This window comes from Pseudorasbora parva, chromosome 3, assembly GCF_024679245.1.
Source record: "Pseudorasbora parva isolate DD20220531a chromosome 3, ASM2467924v1, whole genome shotgun sequence".
In the NCBI taxonomy this organism is placed as follows: domain Eukaryota; kingdom Metazoa; phylum Chordata; class Actinopteri; order Cypriniformes; family Gobionidae; genus Pseudorasbora; species Pseudorasbora parva.
Window position 1 is genome coordinate 25,090,047 of NC_090174.1, and position 17,645 is coordinate 25,107,691.

The window sequence follows — 17,645 nt, forward strand, 5'->3', positions numbered from 1 at the left end:
ACCAGTGGTTTTGGCACTGTGAGCAGGTGTCAGGTCGTGCTGAAAAACAAAATCTTCATCTCCATAAAGCTTTTCAGCAGATGGAAGCATGAAGTGCTCCAAAATCTCCTGATAGCTAGCTGCATTGACACTGCCCTTGATAAAACACAGTGGACCAACACCAGCAGCTGACATGGCACCCCAGACCATCACTGACTGTGGGTACTTGACACTGGACTTCAGGCATTTTGGCATTTCCTTCTCCCCAGTGTTCCTCTAGACTCTGGCACCTTGATTTCCAAATGACATGCAAAATTTGCTTTCATCCGAAAAAGTACTTTGGACCACTGAGCAACAGTCCAGTGCTGCTTCTCTGTAGCCCAAAAGTGGCTTGACCTGGAGAATGCGGCACCTGTAGCCCATTTCCTGCAAACGCCTGTGCACGGTGGCTCTGGATGTTTTTACTCCAGACTGAGTCCACTGCTTCTGCAGGTCCCCCAAGGTCTGGAATTGGTCCTTCTCCACAATCTTCCTCAGGGTTCGGTCACCTCTTCACATTGTGCAGCGTTTTTTGCCACACCTTTTCCTTCCCACAGACTTCCCACTGAGGAGCTTTGATACAGCACTCTGGGAACAGCCTATTCAGTCGGAAATTTCTTTCTGTGTCTTACCCTCTCGCTTGAGGGTGTCAATGATGGCCTTCTGGACAGGGTCAGGTCGGCAGTCTTACCCATGATTGCGGTTTTGAGTAATGAACCAGGCTGGGAGTTTTTAAAAGCCTTAGATTTAATTAGTTGATTCAGATGATTAGGTTAATAGCTCGTTGAGAGAACCTTTTAATGATATGCTAATTTTTTGAGATAGGAATTTTGGGTTCCAATTAGCTGTATGCCAAAATCATCAGTATTAAAACAATAAAAAACCTGAAATATTTCTGTTGGTGTGCAATGAATCTAAAATATATGAAAGTTTAACTTTTATCATTACATTATGGAAAATAATTGACTTTATCACAATATGCTAATTTTTTTAGAAGGACCTGTATATATGATCGCACCAGGATTTTGACCTTCTTCGAAAGGAAACAAGCCATATGATCCTTCCTGACCTGAGTCCTCCTACCTTTGCGTCAGTCACGTGCAGTTCCGCTTAAGAAAACCACACATCATTGGAAGCGTCAAACATCAATTTAAAGAAATATTAACATAGAGTAATAATCATGACTATTTTGAATGGGACTTGAGTGGACTCGGAAATAAGTCTGAGTTCAAGTACGAGTCAATTCTGAGTCCAAATGCACACGAGTGAGTCCATGACGAGACCATTAAAATATGGTCTCGAGACCGAGTCAGACCCTCGAGTACAAATCACTGCTATTAAATGTAGAAATTAACATGTATTTTATTTGTATTTTTAATTTTCATGATTAATAAATGCTTTAGAAGTATTTTTCAGTTTGAGGTCATATGTATTCGCATTTTGTTCCTCAAAACCCCCACAGCGTACAATCAGTGAGCTGTTGGAGTCATACTTCTTCACACAAACACGCCTCATTAAAAGAGCTGAAGGATTATTCCTGAGCAAGAAGGCTTTTCCAAGAAAATCACAGAACTGTGAAAAAGCACTACTTTTCTTAAGATCACATTGAACAACTGCAAAAGCCAAATTAATTCTTTAAATAGGGTTGAGGCAATTATCTCCCCACAGGCCTTGGAAAGAACACCTCTGCCTAGTGGCTAAAGGTTGACTCTTTAATATCTTGGCTCTAATGTGGTACTTCTGGGGCTGAAAATCCCTCTGGACATTTTAAAGAGCACATCGGAATATCTCAAAGGCGAGTCACAGTCACATTTATTTACCAGTTTAGAGATGCAAGTGGTAATTTTATTTTGTATATTGATTTTTTTTACAGTTTGGCATGTCTAAAATTATAAGTAATAAACGCAATGTGATCACATAACCCAGGTTAAAACCATGCAAAATTGAATTACATGTTAAATGAATAAGGAATTGGAGATGCCGGCAGGTAAGGAGACACTTGTGAGGACAGACTGAAGCTGAAATGGGATGTGGCGGCTGTGGCCTTAGGCAATGGGCTGGTCTGGCGATGTCAGGACTTTTTTTCTCTTTAAAATATATTTACTTTACATCTAAATTTAGCTTCCAACAGGTCGGCCGGCCCAACGGGAAAAGTTATTTTTCTCGTTGTGACCAGTTCATCCATGTACCGAGCTGAATGTTTGGTTTGACATGTAATCAAGCAGTAACACACCCTGGAAGAATCAGCATCTAAGACCTGCTGAGTGTTAACAGGAAGGAGCGAGTTTACTATATGCATATGTATCTGGCTTCTTAGAGACTCGTTAAACACATCCGGCATGAAGGAGCAAATTTGCAGGATAATTTATTTGCTTACGTCTGTGTGTCCTGCAGTATGAGAAAGCATGAGTGGGAGTTCTACAGTGAGGTCATTGTGTTTGTGAGCAAAGGGTGGGCTGACGGTGCAGCCCTCTGTAATAAAGTTGAGTGGTTTAGGATTAGCCCGCTGTGCAGCGAGCATGCTTGCGCACAAAGAGGAAAGCTAACATTGCACATGGCAACCCTTGCTGACCACCCACATGCACACTGTACAATACCACCTTTTAAAGCCCAGAACAGCAGTTACGGGTAAACAATGAAACCATCAAGGTGGATTAACAAGTGAAAGGCAGTGTTTAACATGCTAATTGTACAAACATTGGTTGGAAGGTGCTGATATTACACTTTTAAACAGTGATAATACTGAGGCCAAACATGAAGGTGGAGGTTGTGAACACTAAATAGGTAATCATCTAGTTTGTCTAGATTGTAGTTGAGCTTAAAAACAAGACTGACAACATACAAATTCACTCAACAGTGGAGAAGCGAGTTACACTACATTTAATGCATTGATCTACAACCTACTCAAAACCGCTGAGGGCACTTTCAAAAGAAAGGAAAGACTAACAAACCGCAATAGAACGTAAGACATTATTTGGAAGGCAGTGCAATACTCTGGAAAGCACAAACCAGACTGGATCATCAGATTCTTCTTTTTTTTTCTGAAGTGAAGGATTACTTCACTTCCAGATTAAAATGTCCTTATAATTTACTCACCCCCATGCCATTTAAGTTGCTAATGTTTTTCTTTCTTCAGTCAAAACTAAATTAAAGGGATAGTTCACCCAAAAATGAAAATTACCCCATGTTTTACTCACCCTCAAGTCATCCTAGGTGTATATGATATTCTTCTTTCAGACAAATACAATTAGAGTTATATTTAAAAATATCCTGGCTCTTCCAAGCATTATAATATTAGTGAATAGCTTTTTCTGTTTTGAAGTCCATAAAAGTGCATCTATCCCTCATAAAAGTACTCCATGTGGCTCCAGCGCCTTAATAAAGTGGCTTAATAAAGGCCTTCTTAAGTGATGCATTTGTGTAAGAAAAATATCAATTTTTAAAACTTTAAAAACTTCTGCTAACTGTCATACGCACATTCATGAGAGACTTGCATTCCAGAGTATGACAGTTTCTAAAGTTTAAAATATTGATATTTTTCTTACACAAACACATCGCTTTAGAAGGCCTTTATTAACCCTCCAGGGCCGTGTGGAGAACTTTTATGATGGATAGATGCACTTTTATGGACTTTGAAAAAGAAACAGCCATTCATTGCTATAATAAAGCTTGGATTAGCCAGGAGATTTCCTGTACCATATACACCTGAGGACTTGAATGTGAGTAAATCATGGGCTTATTTTCATTTTTGGGTAAACTATCCCTTTAAGTATTCTGAGGAAAACATTCCAGGATTGTTCTTCATATAGTGGATTCAACTGCAAACCAATGGGTTGAAGGTCCAAACTGCAGTCTCAATGCAGCTTCAAAGAGCTCTACATGATCCCAGCCAAGAAATAAGGGTCTTAACTAGCAAAAAAATCTGTAATTTTCTAAGAAAATATATATAAATGTATGTATATACTTTTTTTTACCACTAAGGCTCATCTTGTACTGCTCTGCAAAGCAACATGCATTACGTAATCACTTTGAAATGGTCATGTCACGTTCTCCTCAAAATTTTTAATCGTCCAACATTGTTGCTTTACTTTTTTTGTTGTAAAAGAGGCATTTGAGTTAGTCTTTGCCTTTTCACTTTGTAAACACTGGGTCGGTACTTCCACCTACATCACCTTTTTAACGTGATTACGTATTGCGTGACGCATCACAGAGTGGTGCAAGATGAGCCTTTGTGGTTACAAAGTATATATAAATATATTTACATTTTTAAACGATTGTTTCATGATAAGATTGTTTCACTATATAAGAGCCTTATTCTATGGTTGGTACCATGTATAGCTCTTTGAAGCTGCATTGACTGTAATTTAGACCTTCAACACGTTGCAGTTGAAGTCCACTGTATGGAGAAAAATCTAATATTTTCCTAAAAAACAGGTTAAAAAAAGGTAAAGAAAGAAAGAAAGAGAGACATGAACATTTTGAATGACATGGGAGTGAGTTCTGAAGTGAACTAATCCTTTAAGCAATCTGCTGACTGCATAACAACAAGACACTTGCCAAAGGAAAGCACCTTCTCCTAGTTTACTTTCGGTTTCTCTGATTATCATCAGTTCTTTACTTTAAAAGCACCGGTTTCTTGTAATGTTCACGTTCAGAGACAGATTCTTGTCCTGCTGAAATGGTGGGATACCTTGAGGCTATTTATCAACCGACTTGTAAAATTGTGTGTAAAAAGAACCCAAGCTTACACACCTGAGCTGTTTGTTCGCCCTCGGTAGACGTCATCATAAGCCTTCCACTGCTGAGTGACCTGATACGCATGGATGAAGATCACCAGCACACCCACCAAACAAATGAGAGGAACCAGGGCTGCCGTACAGAGAGCAGCGTATACATTTGGGATGAAGCATCTACAAAAATGACAAGAAATAAAAAAACAGAAAATTAATATTGTCAGTAAAGAGGACTGGTACACATACTGTAAGGTTTATGGTTGTGTTTGTGTATTTAGTATTCCATGAAAGAACGATGGGCATCCTTATTAAGTTTTATGAATGTTATTCACTTCTGAACTGCAAAAACACAAACTAAAGATGGAATCTCCTGAGAGTCTTTCTCTGACTTCTTTCCTTCTATCTAAGGAATTTCTTCCAGTCTGCATTTGTTTTTGTCCTGAGTTATGAAGTCTCTGGTTGGTATTTGGAATGGGAAAGCTTTGGGAAACTCAATCCAGAGTAATCTTGTTATGACGTGATATGTATCAAAATAAGCAGCAGTTGCATTCTGTTCACAGGCCTGGCATCTCAGACAGAATGGACAAACACAGCCTATACTCATTTCATAGAGCAGAAATGGCACAATGTAGCCATAATAGAATTCAAAGCATTTGAAATCCCTGTAGGGAAATAAACAGGCCACTTTTCACTAGACTTCATCTGATTATAATTGAGAAACACTGGCGTGGTTTAGTGTAATATGCCTGTATATCTTCACATACATGCCACACAGAAAACAACACACATTTTTTAAATAAGAAATAAGCAAGTTCAGTTTACATGCAAAAAACAAAAAACAAAAAAAACCTGTAGAGTAACTAGTATTGCAGTTTTCTGGAAGTTCTCAGCCATCCACGCAAATGTTTTTTTAAAAATTATTATTATAAATATTTTGCAACACAGGTAAGTAGAATGAAAAGAAAAAAATACCTGCAAGGTCTAGAGATTTTAAATGTGTCATGCGTGAGACATTGTAAAAGACGAGACACAAGAACAACATTGTCTGTCTGCTGGTCTAGTGCATGTTTACTTACAAAAACATTGGAAAATCCGAGCAGTGAAATGCAAAAACATGTTCTGTTTGAAGGGTCACTTACAAATGTCCTAGAATAGTTTAATTATTAGCATTTAAATGATTCCCTTTTGTTGTTATTAAAGGTTTCTAGCACACACACGCACGCACGCAAACACACACACACACACACACACACACACACACACACACACAGTTGTGTATTCATATTTTATGGGGACATTCCATAGGCGTAATGGTTTTTATACTGTACAAACCACATTATCTATCCCCTTGCACTGCCCCTGCCCTTAAACCTACCCATCACAGGAAACATTTTTACATTTTCAAAAAACATCACTTAGTATGATTTATAAGATGTTTTCCTCATGGGGACCAAAAAATGTTGGGTTTACCATTTGAAAGTATTAAAATAAAAGCTAAATAAAAAAAAAAACAATAAATACTATAATAGTATATAAATAATACTAAAATAACAATTCTCCTTAAGATAAAAAAACATTTGTAATGTTAGATGGTGCCAATAGTGATGTGACCAATTAATATTTTGACATATGGAGTGGTTAAATCTGACCTTTAAACTAATGCGCTTCTATTACTACAAGCGTTTGACTCCTCCCAGTTCACTGAAGCCCTATGGTACGGGAAAAGGCGAGAACTGCGGTGGCCCTGTGAGGTGAGGTGACATCATTTGTTTGTTCTTGGAAAGAGAGATGTTTGGCTTCCATGAGTCAGCTGGGAGTTTACTTGCTAAAAGCTTCTTTGAGACAGGGCGGAGAGGAGCGTCTTCTGTTATCGCTAGAGGCTTGGCTGGGGTGAAACTGAACGTATGCACAATCACAGCTTGTGATCTCATAAACACAGAGGGGCTAAAAATAGCAGCTCTTCCCGACTAACCAATAACAGAGCCTGACCACACGCAATCAAATAATGTAAACTGGGCAAAGAAGACTGTGTATGTGTGTGTGTGTGTGTGCGACAGAATAAAGCTTACAATACATTAACACAGGAAATGAGTACCTATGAGTCTGAAACAGTGACAGAAATGTGCGCATTCACGTTTGTGGATGCATTAGTTGTTTACGAATAAATCAAATCTTGTTAGTAAGAGAACTTCTATGTAAATTAAACTTGTTATCTGAATATGTTACAACCTCCATTTAGAGACATTTAGGGATAAATGTCCTAATTTGGTTCCAGTTCGTTTGACATCCCTACTTTACAGCATTTATAATAAATAAATAAATAAATGAATTAATTAATTGACGTATACGGTGTATGTCCTCATTTAGTTAAGTAAATGTGTGTATGTGTTTGAGAAGATATTCTCAATACTCACAGATCTCCTTGCACCAGGCCATACACACTATGGATGCTCCATTCATAACCTCCCAGCAGGACCACAACCAGAATGATGATGACCAGAGCAGGAAGTCCCCAGCTGAGCAGGACGTAGAGAAGATAGCGTCTCTCTGTGTGCTCGTCATTCATCACCAATATCTGCCAGAAGTTTATCGCCTGGGAAAGACAACATAAATGTTACTGAATAAATAAATGGAAACATGGCCGGGTTGCAAACAAGCATGATTCATTATAAAAGATGGTAGATTAAAGTTCTTAAAAGGCTATGGCACCAATAACCAATTACAAGACAGACATCTGTTGGTGATATGATATGAAATTTCATTTCAGTGATTACTCAGACTTCCTAGACTGTTTGTTCAGTTAGCCAACTTTATTTTAGGCATTGAGGTACTTCAGCAAAGTAGTTCAAAATCAACATTAAAATGAAGCGCTAAGGTGGCACCTTCATCTATCAGCATTAGCTCCATAAATGGATAGGAACTGTGGCAGCTCTGTTTTGCTGAGCTGGGAACTTGGATAAGAGATGAAGAAAAAAGAAAAAAACTGGCAGGATGCTGTTTTAGCTTTTGGGTGTCTAAACACACTGCAATCCCTCTCCAACCTCTTTGTAATTATGGAAGAGGTTGGCACTACGCCAATAAGATTGGCCCGTCTCGCAAATTCCATTGATCCGGCACTTCAACCATGGCAGTATATGGAGTCTCTGGGATCTACCGGAGGTCAATTTTACAGGCTGAAACACGAATCCCTGTGCGTAAAAGGAAACTCTTAGATCAATAGTGTTCATTGATAAAGTGTATGTTTTTTCAGTGCCTTTTTAAAGTAGGCGTGGAATATCTTTCAATATCCATTGAAAGCTGGAATACACTACATGACTTTTAAAACAGATTTGCAGTCTGGCGGAATCAATGCTGAATCTAAAGTGAGAACCAGACCAGATGGACACAGCTTGTTTTATCCTCAGATTATGTCTAAGTATATCAAAAATGTCTGACATTGAGGCAATTTTAGAACTAAAATTATTTTCATTTGTCCAGCATCTCCTAGCAGCAAGGTGTGCGTTTCTGCGTCAATAGGGCATGCTTATAATGTCTGGAAAGTCTGGTAGTGCATGATCCTCAGTTTTCTCTGTAACCATTTACAAAGTCGGCAAGTCAATGACACTTCTAAATTCCAGCATTCCTGAAAATCTGTTCGGATTTTAAAAGTTGTGCAGTGTATTATAGCCTTGAGCAAACTAAACTCACATTGTTTTATACCCATATTCTCTCAATGAATTGTGCAAAACATGGAACCATCAAAATTTGCATTGAACGCAATTTCTATGGTGCAGGTCGGTTGTTGAAGATGCAATAGTCTACCATAATCTGGAATAAACTGGATTGTGGGTGGTTACGGAATAAGATGCAACTTTTTAACGCTGAAATATGGATCAGAAAAACTAAACAACAATGAGAAAAGTGCAAATGAATTAAGTGAAGTTGTATTACAAGCCAGCTGTTTTGAGGCCATTTTGAGATAAAGACAAGCACATGTTCAAATCATTCTCTCCAGGATGCAAATACTTTCCAGTCTGAATCATGATTTACCTTTCCCACCAAAGACAACTTGTGTGTGATTTATTCCATGTGTGTTTTTATAAACTCAAGCCCACTTCGGCCCATCAACACACTTACATAAACATAGTCATACATACTTTTGGCCCTTTCACAATTTATGGCCCTGTCCACCTAAAACAAGGTAACTATAGCTGGTTAGTTTATTATTCATTATTAATATTCTTGTGCATAATCTTTCAACACCAGTTCATCAAGTGCCAGTAGAGATTACATGCACTGTGTAAACTGCTAAGCCCCTGGTGTTTTTTCAGCATCATTGAGAAAAACAAGATAATCTATGTGAGCAAAACAGCCTTTGATTTCAAGAAGTTCAATTTAGGTGAGAGGTTCCTCAAGGGTCGGCGCTCGGTCCTATGTCTTTTAAACCTCAACTACCACATGAGCCCAGATGTTTTTGTTCTGTGTGGGTCTTTGGGGGATTAAAAGCCATGTTCTTTTTTCACTGCATTAAGCATATTCAGGCCAAATCCTGTTTTTGCTTCTGGAGAACAAGACGATCTTCACAGCTATGAGTGAATTGGCTTCCTGAGACAGGTTTCTGTGCTTAGAAGGGATTACTGCACAAAGGAAAAGAAGCAGAGAGCAGGAAAAGGGTAAAAGGTCCAGCAAGAGTTATACGATGGATTTTTGAAAGGTCTCTGAACAGCTATTGTAGGCGTGGTGGAACACCTGCCCACAAAATCCCCACTAGAAGAATAACACGTAGCTGGAACATGTCAGGCTGCACGTAATGCAAATCATGTGCTTCCTAACAGATTGACCTATGTGCATTAATTAGGCCCACTCCTGAGCTGACAATGGAAAGTTATGATGATCATATATATAAAGAACAAGCAGAAACATTCAGCATTTTTACTTTCTAAAAAAAAAAAAAACCTCATCCTGTATGATTTATAAGCATTTTGAAAAGTGGGGACATGGCCAATGTCCTCATAAGTCACCCTCTCCTTCTAATACCTATGTCATACCTATGTCATAATACACATTTGTGTCCTTATATGTCACAAAACACACACACACACACACACACACACACAAACACACACACACACACACACACACACACACACACACACACACACCTATACGGGTTTATGTGGTTTATGAGGACACTTCAGCCCAAACCAGTTTTTTGGTGTATTACAGGGACACCCCTTTCCACTTGCTCTACAGTGATGTGGAGGGTATCAAAAATTTTTTTTTGAGCCAAACAACACAGATTTCTCTTCAGAATTTGTATACACACAACACAACTTATAATATTACCACCTGACAATATACATAATTATGAGGACACATAATTAAGTGTCTAAGCCCCGCCTATGACAAAAAACGAAATTATAAGGACAGTGGATACACAACACACATAAATGACATTAATGTGTATTAGAGGGACAAACATGAATTAATGGGACATTGCAATACACAAACACAAACGTGAAGGCATTGTGCATTAAAAGGACACACCTGATTTATGAGGACAAATGAACACAGTACTGAGACTGCAAACACATCCTCACCTGTGGGTCATACTCCAACACACAACCATTCTAAACTATGATATTCTGATATCTGAATATGCAACTATGTCTTTTACACTATACTGCTATTTGTGTGATCACATGACTTTTAAACAGACACGAGGACATACGACAGTGCACACCTTCAGAGAACAAGAAGTTTATTAGTGCTCGTTTACAACATTACAGCTGTTGCCCTGACAATATTACATAAATCACAAGATACTTAAAACCTCTCATAAACATAATTAACAAAAATTGCTGAAAATAAATGAAAGGGTCCCCCCTCATGTTTTTTTCTAAACCTGTATGAGTTTCTTTTTTTTTCTGCTGAACACAAAGGAAGATATTTTGAAGAATGTGGGTGAGCAGACGGGTGACGGTCGCCATGAGTTCAATAGCACAAAAAAAGCACTTCGGCAGACAATTTCAACATCCCTTTAAAGCTTTCAACAGAAGTTTAAGACATAGCCATACATTTGAACAAAACAGAATAAACAGTAGCGGCAACAGAAGAAAAAACAAACACGGGTAACACTTTAGAATAACGTTCAGTTATAAGTTTAGATGATGAACTAAATCATTTACAAAACCTAACTATACATTCATTAATGATTAATAAGTGATATGCTAACCATTAACAAATGTGCTGTTTATTATCAAAACAGATCAATAGTAGATGTTTGAGTTATTAGATGATGTACTATAATTAACACTTAAACATTATTGGAGTATTTATGTCAAACTTGTTTTAGTGTCATCTCAAACAATGGCTAATCTTGAACAAATGATGAACAGACTATTAGTAAATGATCAGTAATGTATTGATGAATCCAAGTTTTCAGCTGGTGTGTGTTCAACTGCACACACATGCTAAAGCAGCATCATTGAGAAGAGTCGTTCCAGTCAGGGGACTGCAGTGTGTTCTGAATCTCTGCAGTCCTGTGTGGGATCTGGGATAATGTGAAGCGGTTTAATGTCCTCTGACACACACATCAGGTGATGAGCAGAAGTGTCAGAGGTCGAACCCTCACCGGTCAGCACTTACACTAGTGTTCAACACCTACTACAGGTGATGTGGAACTCATTTACAACTCTTTCTGCATCCCCTAATCTAAAGTGTACACTACAATTGTATACACATCACTTGTATATGAATATATGGTATAGCATTCCACTAAAAATGAATGAATGTATTAACCAATAACTTATAAATTACTTATAACTGAATTAACAAAACAGTCATAAAATGTTAGCATACTACTAAGTCATTTATGAATGTCATGTTTTGTAAATGATTAGTTCATCATTATCTAATAACTTATAAGTGACTTATAACTGAACATTATTATAAAGTGTTACCAAACATTTAGCAAGTTTCATGTAAGCGATAATCCCTGATTCCTGACAAAGGCTCGCTGTTTTGCTGAAGCCGGACGCTCTGCAGTTTACCCGGTGAACTGTGCTCAGTACTGCAGACTCCGCTGGAGGCCATATCTGCCGTTTTCTTCTTGCCTCGCCCCTTCAGAAGATTCAAGAATCCCTACAAAAGAGGAAAACAGATTCTTTAACCCATGGGGTGAAAACCACTTCCTTTTCTCCCAACTCGTCCCACTGTCCTCACCCTCATCTTTAGTCTAGAACTGATTAATAATCTGAGACAAAAGTGATGGGCTGCTGTTTGTTAAATACTTGTGTTTGTTGTGTGTGTGTGTGGCCTACACCTGGGTTATGAGGACACATGATTTATGAGGACATTCTCATAAGATGATGTTCCTGATGTTTGGGCTGACTGAAGAACCTCAGTGTTGTGTGTGTGTGTGTGTGGCTTACACCTGGGTTATGAGGACACATGATTTATGAGGACATTCTCATAAGATGATGTTCCTGATGTTTGGGCTGACTGAAGAACCTCAGTGTTGTGTGTGTGTGTGTGTGTGGCTTACACCTGGGTTATGAGGACACATGATTTATGAGGACATTCTCATAAGATGATGTTCCTGATGTTTGGGCTGACTGAAGAACCTCAGTGTTGTGTGTGTGTGTGTGGCTTACACCTGGGTTATGAGGACACATGATTTATGAGGACATTATCATAAGATGATGTTCCTGATGTTTGACTTGACTGAAGAACCTCAGTGTTGTGTGTGTGTGTGTGGCTTACACCTGGGTTATGAGGACACATGATTTATAAGGACATCATCATAAGATGATGTTCCTGATGTTTGGCCTGACTGAAGAACCTCAGTGTTGTGTGTGTGTGTGTGTGGCTTACACCTGGGTTATGAGGACACAGGATTTATGAGGACATTATCATAAGATGATGTTCCTGATGTTTTACTTGACTGAAGAACTTCAGTGTTGTGTGTGTATATGTGTGTGTGTGTGTGACTTACACCTGGGTTATGAGGACACATGATTTATAAGGACATTCTCATAAGATGATGTTCCTGATGTTTGGCCTGACTGAAGAACCTCAGTGTTGTGTGTGTGTGTGTGTGTGTGGCTTACACCTGGGTTATGAGGACACATGATTTATGAGGACATTATCATAAGATGATGTTCCTGATGTTTGACTTGACTGAAGAACCTCAGTGTTGTGTGTGTGTGTGGCTTACACCTGGGTTATGAGGACACATGATTTATGAGGACATTATCATAAGATGATGTTCCTGATGTTTGGCCTGACTGAAGAACCTCAGTGTTGTGTGTGTATGTGTGTGTGTGTGTGTGTGGCTTACACCTGGGTTATGAGGACACATGATTTATGAGGACATTATCATAAGATGATGTTCCTGATGTTTGACTTGACTGAAGAACCCCAGTTGTTGTGTGTGTGTGTGTGTGTGTGGCTTACACCTGGGTTATGAGGACACATGATTTATGAGGACATTCTCATAAGATGATGTTCCTGATGTTTGACTTGACTGAAGAACCCCAGTGTTGTGTGTGTGTGTGTGTGTGGCTTACACCTGGGTTATGAGGACACATGATTTATGAGGACATTCTCATAAGATGATGTTCCTGATGTTTGACTTGACTGAAGAACCCCAGTGTTGTGTGTGTGTGTGTGTGTGGCTTACACCTGGGTTATGAGGACACATGATTTATGAGGACATTCTCATAAGATGATGTTCCTGATGTTTGACTTGACTGTAGAACCTCAGTGTTGTGTGTGTGTGGCTTACACCTGGGTTATGAGGACACATGATTTATGAGGACATTATCATAAGATGATGTTCCTGATGTTTGACTTGACTGAAGAACCCCAGTGTTGTGTGTGTATGTGTGTGTGTGTGTGGCTTACACCTGGGTTATGAGGACACATGATTTATAAGGACATTCTCATAAGATGATGTTCCTGATGTTTGGCCTGACTGAAGAACCTCAGTGTTGTGTGTGTGTGGCTTACACCTGGGTTATGAGGACACATGATTTATGAGGACATTATCATAAGATGATGTTCCTGATGTTTGGCCTGACTGAAGAACCTCAGTGTTGTGTGTGTGTGTGTGGCTTACACCTGGGTTATGAGGACACATGATTTATGAGGACATTATCATAAGATGATGTTCCTGATGTTTGACTTGACTGAAGAACCCCAGTGTTGTGTGTGTGTGTGTGTGGCTTACACCTGGGTTATGAGGACACATGATTTATGAGGACATTATCATAAGATGATGTTCCTGATGTTTTAGTTGACTGAAGAACCTCAGTGTTGTGTGTGTGTGTGTGGCTTACACCTGGGTTATGAGGACACATGATTTATGAGGACATTCTCATAAGATGATGTTCCTGATGTTTGACTTGATTGAAGAAACTCAGTGTTGTGTGTGTGTGTGTGTGGCTTACACCTGGGTTAAGAGGACACATGATTTATGAGGACATTCTCATAAGACGATGTTCCTGATGTTTGACCTGACTGAAGAACCTCAGAGTTGTGTGTGTGTGTGGCTTACACCTGGGTTGTGAGGACACATGATTTATGAGGACATTATCATAAGATGATGTTCCTGATGTTTGGCCTGACTGAAGAACCTCAGTGTTGTGTGTGTGTGTGTGTGGCTTACACCTGGGTTGTGAGGACACATGATTTATGAGGACATTATCATAAGAAGATGTTCCTGATGTTAGACTTGACTGAAGAACTCAGTTTTGTGTGTGTGTGTGTGTGGCTTACACCTGGGTTATGAGGACACATGATTTATGAGGACATTATCATAAGATGATGTTCCTGATGTTTGGCCTGACTGAAGAACCTCAGTGTTGTGTGTGTGTGTGTGGCTTACACCTGGGTTATGAGGACACATGATTTATGAGGACATTCTCATAAGATGATGTTCCTGATGTTTGACCTGACTGAAGAACCTCAGTGTTGTGTGTGTGTGTGGCTTACACCTGGGTTGTGAGGACACATGATTTATGAGGACATTATCATAAGATGATGTTCCTGATGTTTGACTTGACTGAAGAACCTCAGTGTTGTGTGTGTGTGTGTGGCTTACACCTGGGTTATGAGGACACATGATTTATAAGGACATTCTCATAAGATGATGTTCCTGATGTTTGGCCTGACTGAAGAACCTCAGTGTTGTGTGTGTGTGTGTGTGTGGCTTACACCTGGGTTATGAGGACACATGATTTATGAGGACATCATCATAAGATGATGTTCCTGATGTTTGACTTGACTGAAGAACCTCAGTGTTGTGTGTGTGTGTGGCTTACACCTGGGTTATGAGGACACGTGATTTATGAGGACATTATCATAAGATGATGTTCCTGATGTTTGACTTGACTGAAGAACCTCAGTGTTGTGTGTGTATGTGTGTGTGTGTGTGTGACTTACACCTGGGTTATGAGGACACATGATTTATAAGGACATTCTCATAAGATGATGTTCCTGATGTTTGGCCTGACTGAAGAACCTCAGTGTTGTGTGTGTGTGTGTGTGTGGCTTACACCTGGGTTATGAGGACACATGATTTATGAGGACATTATCATAAGATGATGTTCCTGATGTTTGACTTGACTGAAGAACCTCAGTGTTGTGTGTGTGTGTGGCTTACACCTGGGTTATGAGGACACATGATTTATGAGGACATTCTCATAAGATGATGTTCCTGATGTTTGGCCTGACTGAAGAACCTCAGTGTTGTGTGTGTGTGTGGCTTACACCTGGGTTATGAGGACACGTAATTACGGGGATATGGAATAACACACTTGAACACAACTCATGGTTGACTCAAAGTGCTGTCCAATACACATGAAGACAAACATAATAGAAAGAGAATACAAACAATACAGTAGATAAGTTATACCTGGTTAAAAGCTAACCCTAACCCTAATTATATGTAGTAAAAAGTTATAGTTAACCTCTAGTCTGGCTAACCCTGACCCTGATCATAACAGAAGTAGGTAGTAAAAGTTATAGTTAACCTCTAGTCTGGCTAACCCTGACCCTGATCATAACAGAAGTAGGTAGTAAAAGTTATAGTTAACCTCTAGTCTGGCTAACTCTGACCCTGATCATAACAGAAGTAGGTAGTAAAAGTTATAGTTAACCTCTAGTCTGGCTAACTCTGACCCTGATCATAACAGAAGTAGGTAGTAAAAGTTATAGTTAACCTCTAGTCTGGCTAACCCTGACCCTGATCATAACAGAAGTAGGTAGTAAAAGTTATAGTTAACCTCTAGTCTGGCTAACCCTGACCCTGATCATAACAGAAGTAGGTAGTAAAAGTTATAGTTAACCTCTAGTCTGGCTAACCCTAACCCTGATCATGACAGAAGTAGGTAGTAAAAGTTATAGTTAACCTCTAGTCTGTCTAACCCTAACCCTGATCATGACAGAAGTAGGTAGTAAAAGTTATAGTTAACCTCTAGTCTGGCTAACCCTAACCCTGATCATAACCGAAGTAGGTAGTAAAAGTTATTGTTAACCTCTAGTCTGGCTAACCCTAATCCTGATCATAACAGAAGTAGGTAGTAAAAGTTATAGTTAACCTCTAGTCTGTCTAACCCTAACCCTGATCATAACAGAAGTAGGTAGTAAAAGTTATAGTAGACCTCTAGTCTGGCTAACCCTAACCCTGATCATAACAGAAGTAGGTAGTACAAATTATAGTTAACCTCTAGTCTGGCTAACCCTAACCCTGATCATAACAGAAGTAGGTAGTAAAAGTTATAGTTAACCTCTAGTCTGGCTAACTCTGACCCTGATCATAACAGAAGTAGGTAGTAAAAGTTATAGTTAACCTCTAGTCTGGCTAACTCTGACCCTGATCATAACAGAAGTAGGTAGTAAAAGTTATAGTTAACCTCTAGTCTGGCTAACCCTGACCCTGATCATAACAGAAGTAGGTAGTAAAAGTTATAGTTAACCTCTAGTCTGGCTAACCCTGACCCTGATCATAACAGAAGTAGGTAGTAAAAGTTATAGTTAACCTCTAGTCTGGCTAACCCTAACCCTGATCATGACAGAAGTAGGTAGTAAAAGTTATAGTTAACCTCTAGTCTGTCTAACCCTAACCCTGATCATGACAGAAGTAGGTAGTAAAAGTTATAGTTAACCTCTAGTCTGGCTAACCCTAACCCTGATCATAACCGAAGTAGGTAGTAAAAGTTATTGTTAACCTCTAGTCTGGCTAACCCTAATCCTGATCATAACAGAAGTAGGTAGTAAAAGTTATAGTTAACCTCTAGTCTGTCTAACCCTAACCCTGATCATAACAGAAGTAGGTAGTAAAAGTTATAGTAGACCTCTAGTCTGGCTAACCCTAACCCTGATCATAACAGAAGTAGGTAGTACAAATTATAGTTAACCTCTAGTCTGGCTAACCCTAACCCTGATCATAACAGAAGTAGGTAGTAAAAGTTATAGTTAACCTCTAGTCTGGCTAACCCTAACCCTGATCATGACAGAAGTAGGTAGTAAAAGTTATAGTTTACCTCTAGTCTGGCTAACCCTAACCCTGATCATAACAGAAGTAGGTAGTAAAAGTTATAGTTAACCTCTAGTCTGGCTAACCCTGACCCTGATCATAACAGAAGTAGGTAGTAAAAGTTATAGTTAACCTCTAGTCTGGCTAACCCTAACCCTGATCATGACAGAAGTAGGTAGTAAAAGTTATAGTTAACCTCTAGTCTGGCTAACCCTGACCCTGATCATAACAGAAGTAGGTAGTAAAAGTTATAGTTAACCTCTAGTCTGGCTAACTCTGACCCTGATCATAACAGAAGTAGGTAGTACAAATTATAGTTAACCTCTAGTCTGGCTAACCCTAACCCTGATCATAACAGAAGTAGGTAGTACAAA

At 39.1% G+C, this 17,645-nt stretch overlaps 1 protein-coding gene across 1 annotated transcript in view; it reads right to left on the reverse strand.

Moving 5' to 3' along the window:
• adgrv1 (adhesion G protein-coupled receptor V1) overlaps positions 1-17,645 on the reverse strand; it is a 195,036-nt gene that overhangs the window by 33,158 nt on the left and 144,233 nt on the right. Inside the window, exons 85-86 of the mRNA XM_067438222.1 lie at positions 7,166-7,344; positions 4,771-4,928 (exon numbers count right to left, since the gene is read on the reverse strand). Coding sequence (XP_067294323.1) covers positions 4,771-4,928; positions 7,166-7,344 — 337 coding nt within the window. The remainder of the gene's footprint in view (positions 1-4,770; positions 4,929-7,165; positions 7,345-17,645) is intronic.